General features: G+C 44.3%; 1 protein-coding gene across 1 annotated transcript; it reads right to left on the bottom strand.

Moving 5' to 3' along the window:
• Positions 1–4,187: 4,187 nt before the first annotated feature.
• ACKR3 (atypical chemokine receptor 3) lies at positions 4,188–18,640 on the bottom strand. The gene is made up of 2 exons (XM_044432013.1): positions 18,461–18,640; positions 4,188–6,063 (listed from the first exon to the last, which is right to left on the bottom strand). Exon 2 carries the CDS (start codon positions 6,034–6,036, stop codon positions 4,942–4,944), a length of 1,095 nt encoding a protein of 364 aa, XP_044287948.1. The 5' UTR covers positions 6,037–6,063; positions 18,461–18,640; the 3' UTR covers positions 4,188–4,941.
• Between the last annotated feature and the right edge of the window lie 391 nt (positions 18,641–19,031).

Raw genomic sequence — 19,031 nt, 5'->3', positions numbered from 1 at the left:
CAGGCTTTAACCCGCCGGCCGCACGGAGAGACGGACTGCTCACCCCCACCGCCCGGGAAGACCTGCCGCAGAGGAGGAGGAGCCACGGGCTTTAACCCGCCGGCCACACGGAGAGACCTGCCGCTGCCGCGCCACCCGGAAGACCACTGCCGGCACACTTCCGGCCTGGCTGCACCACACCTGGCCGGCACGTGCTTGGCGTGCCCTGCTCCGCCCCCCTCCTCCGGCGCAGGTGAGAGCTGTGCCACTCAGGGGGAGCAGTGCGGAGGAGGAGGAGCCGCGGGCTTTAACCCGCCGGCTGCATGGAGAGACGGACTGCTCACCCCCACTGCCCGGGAAGACCTGCCGTTGCTGCTGCATCACCTGGAAGACCACCGCAGGCACGCTGCCGGCCTGGCTGCACCACACCTGGCCGGCACGCGCTCAGCGCACCCTGCTCCGCCCCCCTCCTCTGGCACAGGTGAGAGCTGTTAATCACAGGTCAGTGTGTGTTTTCAAATGGCAGCCCGTCTTTTAATGAAGCCCATGGGGAAGTGATGGGGAATGTGCCTGTGATTATCAGGAAGCTTTCCATGGATCCCTCCTCTAAAAACTAGGTGAGTCTTATGGTCAGGTGCATCTTATAGAGTGAAAAATGCAGTACTTGCTGAAAGCCAGATGTCCAAATTAAGATAAAGACACCAGGTCCTGTACATTTGTAGCCATATCATATAGTTTTCTTGATCCCTTAATATTTATGTATGAAAGTAAGCCCATCATTCCCTGTTGTTTGCTAAATCTGTTACTAGTAATATTTAGACTAAATAAAATCTCCCATTTTTGCTATCTGAACATGGAAGAAATTCCAAGGCTAGCAGTCACCAGATGGCACTACTACACTATAACAATGCTTGACATCAATTGACCTGAAACAGATCTCTCTAATTTTCTGGAACTCTCCTAGATACAGATATAGATACAGATACTTTAAAATATTTGGGTCCTTTGCTATGGAATCCAATTTTAGGGAGTACTCCAGCCAAGTAAACTTGCTAGTGTAAAAAGAGACAAATGTTATGAAAGTGGTCTTGGGAAAGGCTGGAAGAAGTGCTGTTCCATTGACCTTGGAGATGTGAGTGGCGAGGACTGTCAGCTTCCCTTCCGCAGTACGTTTCCACCAACGCAGCTGCAACGTGCCAGTGCGTGCCTGAGCACATCCACCTTGGTTGGCCTTATGGTGAGGTCCCTACACATGTGCGGTGCTGCAGCTGCCCACTATGCTCACTCACAGACGCACTCGGAAAGCACATCACAAAAGAGGCGATGTGGTGCCTTAGTAAGGTCCTTTATGTGGACCCTCTAGGACACCCGAGCTTGTCTGAAGCAGGTTTCACTGAATTACACTAGCATGGTTAAAGTTGCAAAGGAGTGACTGGGGGACGGCACAGTCAACCTCTCCATCCCAGTGGATCAGTTCCTCACTTGAAAGCTCAGTGGACAGACCTCGACCGGGTTTCCACACCTGTCAAGCCCCCCTTGTTGTGTCAGGGGAACCTACTGCGGCTTTTTGGTGTGGTTTGTTGAGGAGTTTAGCAGCCACCCCAGGCTTGCCATGGCACGTACACCTGGATGTTACAAGACGCCTGGGGTAACCCTGACCACTTGCCCGCCGTGTGGCAAGAGCAGCAAGAAGTCCTGGCCAGCCTAACCAAGCAGGCTGGCCAAACCACGACTGTCAAGGTTGGCAGCAGCGCTGACAGCCCTGCCTGCCTCTTGCAAAGGCTGTCCCCTGTTCCTTCACCTGCCTCCCCATTCCCACCAACAAGCAGAGACAGAGAAAGGGGGCGCCGTGGTGCTCTCCCAGTGCCCCATGGGATTCCTGCGGGAGGACCAAAGGGGATGAGGGAGAGGGAGTCATGGAATGCAGCCGCTCACCTGCCAGGCACGTCGGGAGTAGGTGCTTTCCAGGCCTGGAAGCAGCTGCCTGGCTTCATGTGGTGCACAAGCTGCCCACTGCGGCAGAAAAACTGACGGCAAGGAGCCCGCTTAAGTGGGGAACCCGAACTCTTGGCTGCTTAATTGGTACCTTTCCTGAAGTGGTCACTTGGTTAAAATAACCGAGTGGAGAGAAGCTGCTGGTTTCTGCAGGATGTGAACGCTTTGGCTGAGTAATTACCACCACTTGGTATCATCATCACCACCCTCATCTTCATTTCTATGTCAAACAATTGCCAAACCTCTCTGGGGGACTACAGTAGTTCATACCAGAAGTACAACAAAGCAGATAATCGTAAAATATACATGCAATGAAATACAGCAAAATATAGCAAAAATGTATGAAAGTTAAAACCATTAAAAAAAAAACCTGAAAGAATTTCATTAAAAATAAGGCCTGTTAGAACAGCTGACAGGTCTCATGACAAGCCATTCAAGGCCAGGGCAAGAGAGCAGGCTTACCTCAATGCCAACAAGCTGGCACACCTAACTATAAAACAAAACCACATGCAACATGTTTAGAGCCTTCACATGTAGATTTAAGAGCAGACATCACACAGGTCTGCATTCCAGCATATACTCCCTTAGCCGGAGGCTGGCATGAGGTTAGCCCCCTGCATTATTTTTGTTACACAGAAGCCATATTTTAACCTGAGCTGTGATGTGTGACATAATTGCAGCTTCCCCCAGCTTGGTACCCTCCAGACGTGTGGGATTATAATGCTCACGGGGGTTTATGAGAGTTGCAGTCCAGCCCATCCGGAGGCACCACATTGGGGTGAGCTGTGTTGTAGATGGGCCTGTAGCAGCACTGCATTCCGACAGCCCAAGACTGATGATTTAGAGTACCTTGTAACTTCGAGTACTAAGATGGGTAAATTCCAGACATACTTGTAGCAAATACAGCAAGAAAGTTGGGACTGTAAAGATTACTGAACATATGAATGACTTATCTAAGGATAAGGGAAATAGCAGGAACCTGCAGACTTTCTAGAATGCACTATAATCAGGATAGGAGAGCAGTTTCAGCCCCAGCAATCTTGCTGCCCGAAGGACGATCTAAACTCCTGCTAGAGCAAATACTTTGCAAGGCCTCGAGACAATGGCCAGACAATAATTTCTAACTTATATCTGCATACCTCGCTCCTCATGGAAAGGCCAGCCCTGCAAAAAAAAGCATCTTCCCCATTTGTTTTCTGAGCCGTCAATTCACAACCATCATCGTAAGCAGTTATTACGAGGCAACAGTTGTGTGCAGGTTGCCCCATATTGCATGCAGGTTGCCCAGCTTCTGCCTGGTTGGCTTCAGAAAGACAACCTCCAAAGGCCAGGGCATCAGGAAGCCAGCAATGTGGGCCAGAGGCACACAAGAGACCACGAAGCAGGACAGTGGCCAGGCTCCAGTGGCCGAGTCGAGTGAGAAAGGTCTGAGGTGAGGTGCAACATCTCACTGAAAGGCAACTGTGGGGGATGAGAAGCAGGCCCTGTGGCAAGAACCTGGCGAGGCTGCGCTGCTGTCCTTCCCTGGGTCATCGACTAGGTCAACTGACATTGACCAGCTAACTAGCTCAGTAGATCTGGCAGGAACAGGATGGGAGAAGCAGGGTGGCTCCTAGCAGTGCCTATGTGTGATCCTTGTTGCCTTAGGGTGTCCCTGGTCTAGTCAAAACGCATGCAAAATGTTGGCTGAAAGGACTCGGAAATAACTTTTTCCTCTAGTAACTGAGGAAAAGTTCAGAGCTGAACTTTTAAATGGGCCCAAATGTAACTTTTCCTGATGCACAGCACTGATGAGCTAAAAAAAGTTATTTCCAAGGACTCTATCCTGCCCACCCCCATAAAAGATAATTCCAAAAATTCTTAGTCAAACTAACCCAAATCTGACCTTAGGGCAATGGCTATGCTTATTAGAGTTCAATTGTTCACTGTACATGTTTAAGAACATAAAAAGAGAAATAATCTAGAGTATATCCATATGGAGAGTTCCTACTAGTAGCAGTCCAAAGGCATTGGGCAGGTATCCATTTTTCCCTCCATAATGGATATTCTGTGATTTTAAGAAAAAAATGAGATAGACGTGGTGGGAAAACATGGGAAGAAGAAAAGGACATTATTTGGATGTCTTTCTAACCCACATGCAACAGAAGTTGACGAATGAGGCAGGGCAACTGCATGATGTCATGGTAGGAATTAAAGATAGCATAGCACTCCTGTTCTGTTTTCAAAGGTATTTATTTAAAAAAATAACAATTTACAAATAAGGATACACTTTAATGAAGTAAGTATGTTAGGGTTGTAAAACATACCTTCACAGAATATTGGTACTGACAAGTTATGAGTGTTATTTTTACAGTTTTCTATATCACAACTATATTGCCACAAAATTTCAACCACACCCACTCAGAAGTACATATAATCTTCATTTAACAATTGTTATATATTCTATAGTTACAATACCAAACCAAATGGAAATCTAATATTAACCCTATAGCATTCTATACATAAAACATATGCTTCAAATACATGAGTAAATATATTTAATTTTCCATATAACTTCAAAAGCAAGAAAACAAAGTTCTAGTTTCTTTAAATACAAACTGCAAAATGTATACTCTGAAGTCAAGGCATCTGGGGAAAGGGCTATCTGCCCTCTCAAGCAGGACATAATAAAATAACCAGCATCTCATTTTACAAGATCCCTTGGTTTGCCACTCATTTTGTCCACTAGCATGACTGAAAACAGTGTGAACTAGTTGACAGTGTCCAAAACACAGAAAACATAATGCAGCATTTTGGTAGCAAAAGTTCTGTTCCAAAAATTTTATTTATTCATTTATTTAAAACTTTTATATGCCGTCCCTTATGCATAGCATCTCAGGACGGCTTATAAATTCACCATTAGGTGTTCTTTTTAATGCATTGTCCAGTTAAAGAGAAAATATGGCAAAAAGTCTTTTGTGACTGCGTTTATTTAACATTTTGCTCCAAAGCAGAGTATTCCATCTCTGAAACCCTGGAAGTGTCAATCAGTTTGGTAAGACCAGTTTTAGCTGAGTACTTAAAGAGAAAAGCCTTCATGAGTTCATACTTGTAGTTTCGATTGATGAAGCTATAGAGAATGGGATTGATGCAGCAATGAACCAGAGAGAAACACTGAGTAACATTAAAGGCTGCGTAAAGGAAGTTCTCCATTTGACAGCTGAAGGGGATGAAATGGAAGGCCAAGAAGAAATCAAGCAAAACAATGATATGGTATGGCAACCAGCAGACAAGAAACACAATTACATAGGTAAAGATTATTTTCCCATTGCTCTTTCTCTCTTGGTCATTAGAGGTAGATATGGCTCTTGCTAGAAGATAATAGAAAATAGCAATGACGGGGAAGGGAATGATAAAACCTAGAACCACAGAGCTGAGTTCCACGCCGGCCAACCACTCTTTAGTATTCTCCTCTGGATAGACAGGGCGGCAGTAGGTTTCATTGTTGGAGGAAACAGTCTTCAGGTAATAAGTATCTGGAAGGGACGCAAAGAAAGCAAAGAGCCACACAAATACACAAATGCAACGGCGGATTCTCTTCTTGCTGACACTGCTGGAGGTTGTGAAGTAGGCAACAGAGAGATACCGATCCACACTCATGCATGCTAAGAAGAAGATGCTCCCATACAAATTGATAGAAAATACAAGGTGAGTTATCTTGCACATGATTTCTCCCATGTGCCACTGGCTCTGCTGAACAAGGGAGGCTACCCAGACCGGAAGAGTGATGATCACACACAGATCAGCAATGGCTAAGTTGAAGATATAGAGATGAGTTTCATAGCCAGTTGTTTTGGCTTGAAAGTTCATCCAGATGACCACACAATTTGCCATGAGGCCTATCATAAATATGAAGATATAACAAATTGACAATGTGTAGAGTAAAGCACTTCTGTTGAGCATATTTGGACATGATAAGGAGTCCACAGTGATGCAGTCTCCATTGTTGCAAGTCAAGTTTGTTTCCGTGAGGTTCTCCGCTTCCACGAGATCAAATATGGGAGGCAAATCAATGGTACTCATAGCTGACCAATTTGGAATGACTGGAATCTAAAAAAAAAAAAGAGTGGAAAAGCAAATATAAACATTTTGATTAAAGGTTAGCTGTTATTTACAAGTGCCTTTATTCTGAATACCTTTGCAAACTCCAGGAACACTTTGTACTCTATATGCCACTTTACAAAATGTCCTTTTAAAGTATTTTGAATCTAAACAAATTACAATAATGGATGAAGAAACACAATATTTATAGAATCAGGATGGTATACAATGGATAGCAAAAGCTGCTTTTCGTTCAACTTTTTCAAAAGTTACAAATCTGTAGGACATCAAGTCCACTTGCAGTTCCCACCTTTGAAATCCAAGAACTCACCACCAAAACGACAAATAATTATTGGGTGACTCTTCTGTGGATTAAATGATAAACAAGAGAATCTCCTCCTGCTGCTCAAGTGCTTTCAAAATTACAATTCTCAGGTGGCAATTTCCCTACAGTGAAGACTTCCCATTAGACTAAATCCTTTGAGTGTCAGGAAATTGCTGGCAAATTGAGTCAAGAAGCACAAACGTAAAGGGTTGCAGGACAGAGCCATCCATTTCTAATGTTCAAAGCATTTAAATTTTAGCAGGTTTTCTGGGGACTGTGCATAAAATTGGGAACTGTTTGTCTCGTTCAAAGATTTCTTCCAGAATAATCTTGAAGTAACTGGTTCAAAGGTGGCTGTAGGAGGAAGTGGTCATTTTGGAAGCCAATAATAATGGCAGACAATTGCTTTGGTTGGCACATAATGAATGGCTCAGGCAAATGCTTTTTTTCAGGATGCAAGGATGAACTTTAAAAAAATGTTCCTCTCTACACAGTGTTTGATTTTAAATATGACAACTGATGAATACTGTAAGATTAAATGGAGAAAAATAAGATGGCCAGATTGGGTTAAAGGGCAGACAGTGGCCACCATGATATAGTACTTTGGACAGCAGATACTGACTCAAGGTGGAGGAGGGTGCTGTGTGTGTCAAGAGGCTTGGTCTTCCCCATTAAGCCAGCCTACTGTCTCAGGAGTGGTCCCTCTTCAGTGACCAACTGTCCCTCATCAGTGACCAACAGCTAGTCAGTTGGCCACTGTATGGAGAATGGGGGCATCTTTTGGTGCCTCAGGCAACCAAAGGTCAGGCCAATCTTAACCACACTGCTTCAGATTGGACATAGAATCATACAATAGTAGAACTGGAAGGCCATCATGGTCAACTCCCTGATCAGTGCAGGCTTCCAAGGTAAAGCTTCCCTCTCAGATGGCTGTCCAGCTGCCTCTTGTATGACTCGAGTATGGGAAACAAGCTCCCTAAGTAATTGGTTCCATTGCCTTACTGCTCTAACAGTCAGGAAGGCTTTCCTGATGTGCAGCCATAATCTGACTTACTGTAATTTAACCCCATTATTTCCATGTCCTGCACTGTGGGATGCCTGAAATCCTCGGTGTGACAGCCTTTCAAGTATTGAAATGCAGTGTCCTATTTCCCCTCAGTTTTCTCAAAGTTACACATGCCAAGTTCTTTCATCCATCTTTCCCCACAGGGCTTTGTTTCCATTCCCTGAATCATCCTTGTTGCCCTCCTCTGAACCTTTTCCAGCTTGCTGACATCTTTCTTAAACTGTGGTGGACACAGTATTCAAGATGGGTCCTAACTAGTGCCAAATAGAGGGAACTAGTACTAGTTTGGGAAAGTACACTTGAGAAGCACTCTCCTGAGTTCCTAAAGATCATGATTAAAAACCATATATGCTAAGTTTTCTTTTCAGAATGTGTCTTTTCACCAATATATGTCGTGAATTTATCCAATCCTTTAAAGGAACTATTTGCATCACAGTAACAATCACAATATTCTGTAGCATTTAATAGATAAACTACAGATTGTGTGAAGAAGTATTTCCTTCTATTTCTACCAAATCTGCTGGCAATTAGTTTCAGCAGATTATCCTAAATTGTGGTGTTCTGGGATAGAATTGTTCACTTTTTCAAAGCTAATACTCCTTTCCATCCCACATTATGAAGTAACCACCTTCCTATTGGGAGTTCACCCACCCAGGCATTGACCAGACCTTCAAGGTCTGGTCCATTCCTCAAAGTGCACCATGGGAAATTAGATCGTCAGTCCTCCTAAGGTGGATTTTGCCTTCCCATGACATTCATGTGAACTGAATTTCTTTGTACTACCTGATACTACCTGAAGTATTCTGAACGTGGGTCCCCAAGGGTTTTCGTACTGCAGTTATACTGGCTTGCTCATTCTTCTGGCAACATGCCTACCAGTAAGAGAGAGGGATGTCTCTGTACTCAAGGAACCTCTTGTGATCCACCCTGGATCGTGTCAGTGGAGGCTCGGCCATTCAGGTCAAGAGGCTCAGGCAGAAACACATTGGGTGAAGTTTTTCCCAGAAAATAAATTCAAGAGCTTATTTTCATTTATTTAGAAGGGGAAAGGAAGGCGCCTTACCATGATAGATGAATTCCTATGAAAAAATGAGGAATAATACTAGGAAGTACCACAGAGAGCTAAATAGTAATAATAAAAAGGCTTCCAATCAACACTTCTTCAGGTTGTCCGGCATTTCTTTCAGCTTTTTAAGCTTTTAAAATTAAACTAACTGATTCTCATTGCTATAAATATATAGCAATTGAAAGATCAGAAGCAGCAGTTATTACAGGAATCAGCCAGGAGGAGAAATATCCAAAGCCTTCAGAAATAGTTCTTTTCTGACCTAACAATGGCTTTATCTTTGAGTAACTCCAGCAGGCTTTCTTATTCCGTTGTAGTCATAGTTCTGAAAATTTAAACTCACAGCAGTGAATCCAGCCCTTCTTCATCCATCTGTGATCTCATTTGTGACCAATCACTGCGCTATCAGAGGATAGCAGCCAACCAATCTAAACCTGAGGGAATGTGCTAGATGGCTTTGATCTAAGGCCGTAGCATAACGGACTCTGGGCAACATTAGGGTGAAACCCTCATAACCCCTGAGAAAAATTCTAAGGATGCTATGAGTCCACGTCAACTCTGATACTAATCCAATGCCTAACTGCATCTCCTACAGATGGCAGCATTTCCAAATCTGTGGAAAGAGCTGTTCTGTGGTTGGACTGTAGCACTAGACAAGGGACCAGCCAAATGCCTCCGTGCCTCTTAGCACAATCTCAACAGAATTTTTCAACTAAGTTGTTATTATCAACCTACACCACTGAATTTCTGCTCCTCAGTCTGGTATGTTTGTACACTTTTTCTCAGCAAGATTCCTCACTGACAGCTTTTGCACTAAGCAAGCTGCCCTTTGTACTCAAGAAAGTTTAGATTGCATGTGGGGAAATAAGTTGATATTCTATTTGCACACATGTGCATGCACATACTTCCAGACTGTCAGCCAAAAAGCTCTTCAAAAGTACATTTGTCACTTTTTGATCAAAAGGTGGAAGCCTTCAGTAATGTTGCTGAAACAGTGATGGTGCTTGTCCATCACAGAGCGAGCACAGTCCACATGACTGGATTGAAATGAATGCAGGTTTTCTTCCCCCTTTGGACAGGCCCACGTGCCATTGTCGTCTTTATGAACCTGCTTTGGTTTTCAGTTCCAACATTTTTCCTTCTCATGGCATACAAACGTCCTGAAACTCCCATACTTCTTCTTGGACTGTTTCCAGGGACCCAATTTAAAGAACTTGTTTATTGAAAGAATAAGCACTCCTTTCACTGTTTGTTCATGCCTTTGGGGCAGGCAGTGTTAATTTGATTTCATAAACTGTTAAATTTCCAAGTGAAACATATTTTTCTGGCAGTCTACATTTATGAATATCCCTGAATTTCCCCTCTCTCCCATTGATCATTCTTCTATCACAATGGAAACTCTGAGATTATTGTTGCTATCAACTATACCAGAACATAGTATCAGTGATAGCGGGATCTCTGGGAATGCACTTTTTGGAGAGAGAACCTACAGGCATTCTGAAACAGAATGAAGGACCAGTTGGGTATGGATATTTTGGAGAATATGCCTAAAGGTATCAGGCTCAATTCAAAGTGATCACTAGTACCTTGAAAACTCTAAACCTCCGAAGGATTAGCTTCCCTGAGATGTTTCTCCTAGGCCTTAAAATTGCCCAGGATTCCAGGAGACTTCCTGGTGGAAGAGGACCCATCCTAGTAGCTTCGTGGCAGTAGCGCTCTCCTGTTCCAGGACAGGCTTATTCAGACAACCCCCTCTGAGGAATCTGCTTGTAAAAATCTCTCTACTATTGGCGGCTGAGCTACTGTTGGGTTCACAAATCTATTAGATGGACTTTTCGAGTCAGCTTGCTTATTTTCTGCTGTTTTAAAAACTGTTAGTATACACTGAAATTATTGTTATAACGTATCAGCGGGCATTAAATTTTGAAACCAGTCCTTTGCAGCAGGGCCTCTCTGCAGAGGGGCAGAAGTAGCACCTGGAAGTTTCCAAGTGGTGCCAAAGCTGTCCCTTTTGCTCTGGGAACTGATGGCACTTGCAGCAGTCCCTCCACCTGCCCCACACTCGCACCCTCTACAAGCAGCTGCAGGGAGAGTCAGTGGGTAGGGGCAGAACAGAGTCCTGGGCACAGGCGTGCTGGGTTTCAGCTACTTTATGTCTTCTCTATGGTGCTTTCAATATGTTCCTGTAAGCTACAAGGATCAAAAGGAAAGGTATGCAAATAATACTGTGGGGTGGCCGACCAATGTTCTTCCTAAAGGCAAAATGAGGCATGGCTGCAGCAAGCCCCTGGCCTGCCAGAAGCAGAAGCTGTCTAGGAACAGGGGAGGCTGCATGGGCGAAGAGTGCAGAGCCCTCCCCACAAAGGCCGGCTTCCCCACAGCCTCTCTCCTGGTGCCACTCTCCCCTCAGCCGGTGCCAGTGGGGGAGGTAGTGGAGCACCACTCTGGGGCGTTTTATTACAGCAGGGTGGTGACCAGGCCACCGGGATCACGGACAAGCTCTCCTCACTCTGACAAGTGAACGAGGTGACAGAGAGGCTTCCAGGCTTTGTCTGTGACAGAGAAGCATACAGGAAGTCAGAAAAGTGAAAATAATCAAGTGGAGGCTGGGTGTCTTTGATGCCATTCCTACTTCAAGCCAGCAATTAAAATGCTTCACGTTTCTCCCCAGGGTTTTGCAATCCTAATTAAATGCTAAAAGACATACAATTCAGCTGGCTGATTACTTTTTGATAAAGCTCAATGTGCTTTACAAGTTTTAATTGCAAAGTAAGTTCCACTAAGCCCAAGGTAAGTTTACCTTCAGGTAACTATGTACAGAATAGGAGCATAAACTTACACTAATGACTGCTTGGTTGTTTTGTTCTAGTTGTGTGCGCTTAAGGTTTATATTTTTAGCCACAATGTTAGTTCCATTCACTTTACGTAACAGGAAAGCAGGATATAAATATGGATACCGAGGGACACGATTATGGTTTCCCCTTGGGAGCTTGGCTGTTCTGTGGACTGTTATCCTGCGCTCTTGCATTTCTGCACTTACTAGTATCCACTGGATGGGAAAGAGCCCCATGTGCTCAGCTGGGGGAAAATGCTTCTGCACGGGGTCCATAGGGAGGTAAGCCAGAGAGAGGCTGGAAACACAGCAGTCTTTCCCTCTGTGTGCCTGTTGCCATCATTAAGAAGCAATGCTGCCTATACCCCACTGTTTTTGTGTGACTGAAACTGATCTGCCATATCATGTTTAGATGGACCCTCACGCAGCCTAGTGTGTCTTTCTTTAGAGGCCAGCATCCACGCACAAGATCAAGCTCAGGACCCTGGACAGATGCCACAAAGCTCCAACATGATCTACGATCATCCCATTCTTGCCTTCACCTCCAGAACATACTTTAAGCCCTCCTCTCTGCTTGCCAAATGCTGTTTTCCAAGGTGCGTGTGCACACATATACATATTTAATACTGGATTCTCTGAAGGAAGAAATATTGTTTCCCTTGTGGCTTTTAGTCAGGCATTCAAGCACAACCTACACACAAAAAACAAACCTTTAATAAAACCTGTCGTTATTGTATTGCATCGGGTCAATTGGGGTATCAATATCCTCTTAGACCAAAAGCCAAATTTATTTTTGGTATAATATCCTAGTTCTTGTGAAGGCTTACTGAAATCCGCTCAAACACAAACAAGTATAAAATACAGAGGTGCTGCCAATTCCTGAACAATTTTTCAGGCATGCGTTGCCACCAACTTGGACATCTAATGTAATTTTCTTGCTCAGCACGACAGAGTTTATCCCATGTCTATGATTTCTATAGGAACTGGTGACAGTGCAAATAAAGACTGAGCCATATGAACAAGAAAATTCTGTCAAGCAGATGCGACATGCAAAATGCAACCACAATGGCCAGGATAGTGGGAAACAAAGGCCAGATTTCTAGTCCTCGTTGTGATGAAAAGCTTTAGAAGAAGAAGAAAATCCTTTATTTATATTCTGCTTTTCCTCCAAGTGTCATAGGCCAGACTATGTATGGATCCCAGGGAGCCTCCCATCCGGGCACAGACCACACTCAAACCTGGCCATAGCTTCAGCAAGATTGCTGCATCATGTATCTTCAGGACTATATCCATGGGACTCTGATGTTCTTGGTGTGACTTCCAGCAGCCAACTCTTCCTCCCATCCAGCGGCTCCAACTCCATATACTAAGTTTACATTTCTGCCTTTCAGTAATTTATCTAACAATTTTGTAATGTGGAAGAATGCAACCCCCTTTGCAACTGGGCACTGTATTCAACAGCGGAGATTCCCTTAAACAAATTTGCCTGTTTCCTTATTCTGTTCATGAATGGGGGAGGGGGATTCCCCCGTTCAGAAACTGGAGTTGTTTTATCTAAATACCCCTTACCTGCAAGTTGCATCCATAAAAACAGAAAAGATTAAATTTGCTAAGAGTGCAATTCAGTGCCCCCCGTTCTAATGCACATAAACCTCCAAACTCAGGAACCTGTGTGCACCCAAGAGGTGCAGTGGAGGGGGCCCTCCTCACTGCTATGCCTCATACCCCGTGTTTCACCTTGAGGACCTTTTTCAGCTACCTAGAAAAGGAAGCACCACCAAGGAAGAGGGAAGAAGTCTGGGACACCATCAGGGCTCCTCCCCATTTGGGAAAGTGGTCATAATAGAGATAAACTCCGTATTGGAATACTCTGCAATATTTACTGATATGCGTGTTCTCTTAAATTATTTACATCCTGCTTAGGAGTTAATGCATGATCAACATAAATGGATTTCCCATGGCCTTTTAACTGCCAAAGGTCTGGAAGGATGAGTGCTCACTTCCTATAGAACAATGGATTGAGAACGCAACAATGTGTTCAATATTTGTGGTATTTAGATGCCACACGGAAATGGATAAATATATGCATGGTCTGCTTTCCTTGCAGCTGATGCATAACTGTTTTTATTGACAGTTGTATTTTCATATACACACCAGTTCACATTCCATATGCATCTATTCTAACAATGCATCTTGACATGTGTAAGAGAATTCTTTTTTTTTTTTTTTTTTTTTGATAGTCACAATAAACAGCCCATTCATTTTAAAGGGTCTAACTAAGTAGCAGTAACATTGGAATAAGCCCATGGTATACATGTTTATATGTAGAAGGCAGATGTTTTCTTTTTGATTTTTGTTAATTAATGAACAAAGCTGACAGCATTGACTTGTTTCCATGATAGAAATAGAAACTAAAGAAGAATCATTTAGTTCAGTCAAGCAAATGAAGCTTCACTCGGTTTAATGTGGTGGAATCAACAACTCCTTATAATTTAATTGTCCTCCTAAAAGAATCACATTTCTACTGATATGATGAGAACTTCAGTGTGACTATTGAACAAATGCATTCCAAAAAGAACTCATCCTGGTCAATAGAAGTGCTAGATCATCTTTCAGTGAAATCCACAATCGAGTGAGTTCCTTTTCCTTGGCAAAGGACATGCTGCTGCTGCTGCTGCTGCTCCAGTGGGATAGAATAACAGCCCAATTTAAACTGGTTGTGGGCTTGGTGGCCCCCTGCCAGTGCTCGCCCTGGAATAGCAGAGCACTGTAGCTCAGCATGCCAGTTAAACCAAGCACAGCGCAATCCTGACTGTTTGTTAATGAATGACTGCGGGCCTTTTGCAGCAGGCCAGTCGGTGCTCTCCTGGGCACTTTCACTACCAGCACAGCTTTCATACTGCAACTGCCTGCAAATGCACCAAACGCACTAAGGAGACTCTTGCAGGACAGCAGTGCAGAACCACTGCCAGAAAAGTGATATGCCCAAATCACTGTGGGGATTAGCTGTGTATATTTAAGCCCGGGGACAGCCATATCCAGAGATGACTGCGCTGAACAGCCAGTCTGCTATTGTCTGGCATTGCTCAAGGGACCAGAGCTGAGATCTTCCCACCCAGATTATTTGGGGCAAGGGGGTATCAGTTCTTCTGTGTCCAAGCTCTCTTTTTAGACAGAACCGTAGTGAGCATTTCAGGCTCAGTGAGATCATCCTTAAAAAGGGCAACCAGAGTGCTGTACAACAGAGAAACTAGGCTGCTGAAGCAGTTGTATCAGGAGCCAAAGCAGAAAATATACACATGAAGATTCATCCCATCCTTCTAGTTATCCATTCATCGTTTTCATACATCTAAACAACTCCTTCCAAGCTCAGGAGGCAGGATTACAGTTCCTGGGCTACTGTATTGTATCTCCCCTCACTCTCCTTTGGCCAACAGAGGACGCGATGCTGCGTGACGGAGGAGGTTTGCTATCCTATCCAAATCATGCAGCGCAACAACTCAGTTTTTCCAACATTACATGATATGGCATAAGTAAGCAAAGCACAACGACACTGAAATGTTTTCAGCTTTTACTCCCTATCTTCAAACACATCTTACATATGCCCTTTGGAATTTTCCTCTGAGTTTTAAAAGAAAAAATGAATTTAAGGGCCCGCTCCTTGACACTTCAAGTCATTCTATGTATTATCAGCAATGAGCTGGAAAAATTCTTGACGGCAGTAGCGGAGTCATATTTTTAATTACTTCCTTGGTTTAAAAAGTCTTGTGAATAGTAAACTTATACCTCAAGGAGAGAACAGTGCAATCTTTCCCCCTGGATTACTACATAAAATGTTAGGGGAGCACTGAGACGCACCTGCAACCTGAAATGCCACCGTCCATAATCCTACCATCTCAGCCTATTTGTATCCTGGGTAAAATAACTATTGTTATACATGAGGTAAGGCTGTATGCAGGCAGTGACATGCATAAAGGCACCCGCATCACCTGGCTCACATCAACTGTTCTTAGAGCAGGTACTTGTTGAATGACTGACACATTTTCTTTCCAGCATAGTCGCTGTGTCAGTCTGTTGATGGAAAACAACAAAGGGTCCTATGGTACTGTCAAAGCTAAAGAATTTATTCCGGCATAAGTGCCCATGTCCTCAAGGTTCACTAGAGTTGACTTTATCAGAATGCAAGTTGTTGTCATGTTCTGAACATTAAAACATAGAATTTCATATTTTAGTGGCCTAACTTCTGATGGCATAAGAATATGCAAACTTTCAAGTGATGTGATGACCGAAAAAAATACAGAGAAAGCAGGATGCAGTTAAAAAATTAGTCGGTTTGTGATATCCACTTACTTAATACTGCCAAAGTTAAGGATTTTAATGGTGCATGTTTTTAAACACACACACACACACACACACACACACACTCACATTTACTCTGAAATCAACAAGATTTATATGCAAATCATTCCGGTTGGACTGTGCCCCCAAAGTTTAGTATGAACTGAACTATGGTTGAAGTGCTTTTCTGTATTTAAGAAAACATTTAGAATGACTTTACCTATTCTGGTCTGCATTTGTTAAAAGCAGAACCATGGCAATATTGCAGAGAACCAGTAATGACACAGTCACCTGACTACAACTCCAAATTTTGCTGGGTGCCGCGTTGCATTCCTTCCAGCTGCCTAACAAAGTGCAGGTTCTTGTGGATTGGCTGGGGGTGGGGATCAAAAGGCAGCTGGATGTAAAGCCCACCCTGTCACTCCTTTGTGCGCTCACTAGTCCAATGCATTGGCTAAAAAAAGAGCTCTAGTAATGGATGTGTGTAAAACGGTTCAGGTCATCAGGCAAAAGCTGGTGTGGGATTTTAATGTGCTGCGTGCAAACATAAGCAGCTTATCTGGATATTATGATACAAACACAGAGGGAGAGAAAGCCTTAGCTAAAACCCTGAGATTGCTATTCCTTTTAGCTATTTCTGCACAGGATCACAAAATTATCCTGGCTGTGGTTTCCCAACTTTGATTCTGCTACTGAGAACAGACACACCAAAAAGGGCCATGCACACAACTTAATGCTATTTCACACCTAAAAAATAGGCAGCCAATATTAGAAGATATTTACAGGCAGCACTGTTGACTATTAATAAATGGAATTAGGTGAATTTAAATAATAGCACTGCTCCTTTCTTTATCATATGACATATTCTCAGTTATTCATTTGTCCTTGGTTTTAAACCCTATCTGGTCTTGCACCAGGAAAAGGATGGCTCATTATGAGATACTGGGGTTCTTTTCTCTGTTAAATGACGTGATGCCTGATCTATTTAGTGATATTTCTAAAGAAAATAGCATCCACTCTAGTAGCTTCTTTAGCAGCAACTAGAAGCATTTGTTCTTTGCAAGCTAAGAGGAAAGTCCCTTTCTGTTCCCATGGAAGGGCTATTCCTTGAACCATCTAGCCACACATCGGACTTGCTACTGGTGGCAAACCACAGAGAGAAGCACAGTCCTTCGTGGCCTTCTCATCACACAATCATTGGTCCCTTTCTCCCGAACCAAGTCAGAGACTCAGTGGCAGCAGTTAAACTTAGAAAAAGTTGCCATAGGTAGCCTATGCTTGAAAGTTTGTCCAATCAGACTTCTTGGGAATGACCTCAAATACTTTCAAAGGATCATAAAACTTTTAACAAGCCACTCTGACTTTTAAAATAACCCTCATTATGCTGCTTTTAGCAACTACACAGAAAAGCTTTACAACTCCTCGTTACTCCTACAAGCTACAGGGCAAGCATTTATTACCCATCCACCCCGACATGACTGAGTACTTGTCAGCAAAGAGGCTCCACAAGACTGCCTGAGCCCGGCCAATGGCAATGGCGATGCCCATTCTTCCTTCGCTGTGAATGCGGAGTGTCTTATGACAAGGGTACTCAAGGCACACAAAAAGGTGGGCAACAAGTTGTTTCATTGCTCAGCGCGTGACTGGATGAAACTTCTGCAGGACCTCTGTAATCTGAAATAGGACTTATTCCACAGGACTTACTTAATCCTTAAGTAAGTGTGCCAAGGATCGCAGTCCTGATGTTTCTTGTGACATGACCAAACCGTTTTGATACATATTTCCCATGTTAACAAATAGTTCGTAACTCCCCTGACTGGCACAGAGGTTCATAAGCTGTGATCAGCTACTGACTGGTCCACGGTGGCTTTTCCGTTGCAAACCCCTTAATGTTGAATGGATGTGCAATGCCATCCTAATCAAGTTTACACAAAAGTCATAGTATGCTCAGTTTGAGCCAGTGAATGCATAGGCCCTTAGAAAGAAGTAAGCCCCACATCAGTGTGCATAATTTTGCCACCTTTGGCACCCTAACCCAGCAGAAAGTGTGTGTGAATTCTAACTCGGGACCAATTCTCATCCAAATACAAGTGCTGAGACTTATTTGGAGAGCAGGTTGTATCACTGGGAGCCCTAAAGAAAATGAGTGCATTTACATGCCATAACCCCACTTTTAGAGCTTTGTGACTGAACGAACACCAGTGTGCTGTAAAGAAATAGTAAATAAACAAGTGCCACATATTTTCTGAGTTGCTGCACTGTAAGGGCGGTGAAAGCACAACAAAGTCACCCTCTGAGCCATTCTGGTTTTCTCCATCAGTTGAAATACAAGTTGCTGCTGTCAAGAGACTTCAGACGGCCTGCAAAATCAGTGGCTGCCTCATGGGACCAAGGGTATCCCCCTCTGCAAAGGGGATTTGTTCTCCCCAACAAAGACCTTCGGAGGCAGGAATCGGTAGGGGGGAAATGTCTAAAGCAGAACAAAGAAAATTAAGGAGCCCAGGAAACTAGCCCTAAAAGGCAATCCCTCTTCTCCAAAGACATAAGGGAGACTGTATTTTCCCCTCTTTTGGGGGGAGGCGGTGGGGGGGCGTTACTTCAAGCCACGCATTAAGCGCCCACTTCTCCCAGCGGGTGTCAATCTGCCCTGCTCTGCTCGGGCAGCACGAGCGGTCCGTCCCAGCTTCGCGCCAAGGTCCTCGCCTGCCTGCTGTTTTGCTTTCCCACGCTGCGCTTCCTTTCCCTTGTGACCCGAGGATTGTCGCGCAATTTCCTTACCTTCAGTTCGCCTTCCTCCCCTCCTGCGCGCAAGGAAACGCTCCTCTCGCAGGACGGCTTGCGGGAGACTGACTGCTCTTTCCTGCTGCCTGGTCGGTTATATATGCACGCTGCAGAAAGGCGCCTCTAGATGGCAGCTTGGCCAATCGGATCCCCCGCCAGACCCTGGATGGGAGAGGAGAAAAGGAATAGAGCCGAGGTTGTTTTCCTGCCTTTTTCATGCCTCGCAATCACGTCCCTCGGAAATCGGAGACTTTTCCTTTTGCAGAGGACAAACGCAAGCGCGAGGCATCTGCGCACGGGACAAAATCACCTGCATCCTGCCCGAAGGAAGCCAAGCGGGAGGAACACCCAAGGACGTCCGCTCGGCTCCTGCAGGCCTCCAGGACTGAGTTCGCCTGGGCTGTCCCATTAATCTCGAGCTCCTCCGTCCACAAAAAGGATGCTCTTTGCGAAAGCGCTTGACCCCGGGCACTGGGCGCTGCAGACCTGGTCGGCCGTGCACAGGCCGCTCTCAAAACAGCCCTTCGGGAGGGACACCGCAAAACCCGGTGTCGCTATGGGGCCTCTA

The sequence above is a fragment of the Varanus komodoensis genome, unplaced genomic scaffold (genome assembly GCF_004798865.1).
Source record: "Varanus komodoensis strain SLA01 unplaced genomic scaffold, ASM479886v1 scaffold23, whole genome shotgun sequence".
Lineage (NCBI taxonomy): Eukaryota > Metazoa > Chordata > Lepidosauria > Squamata > Varanidae > Varanus > Varanus komodoensis.
Note: the sequence above shows the minus strand (reverse complement) of the source record. Positions and strands in the feature narration are given on the sequence as shown.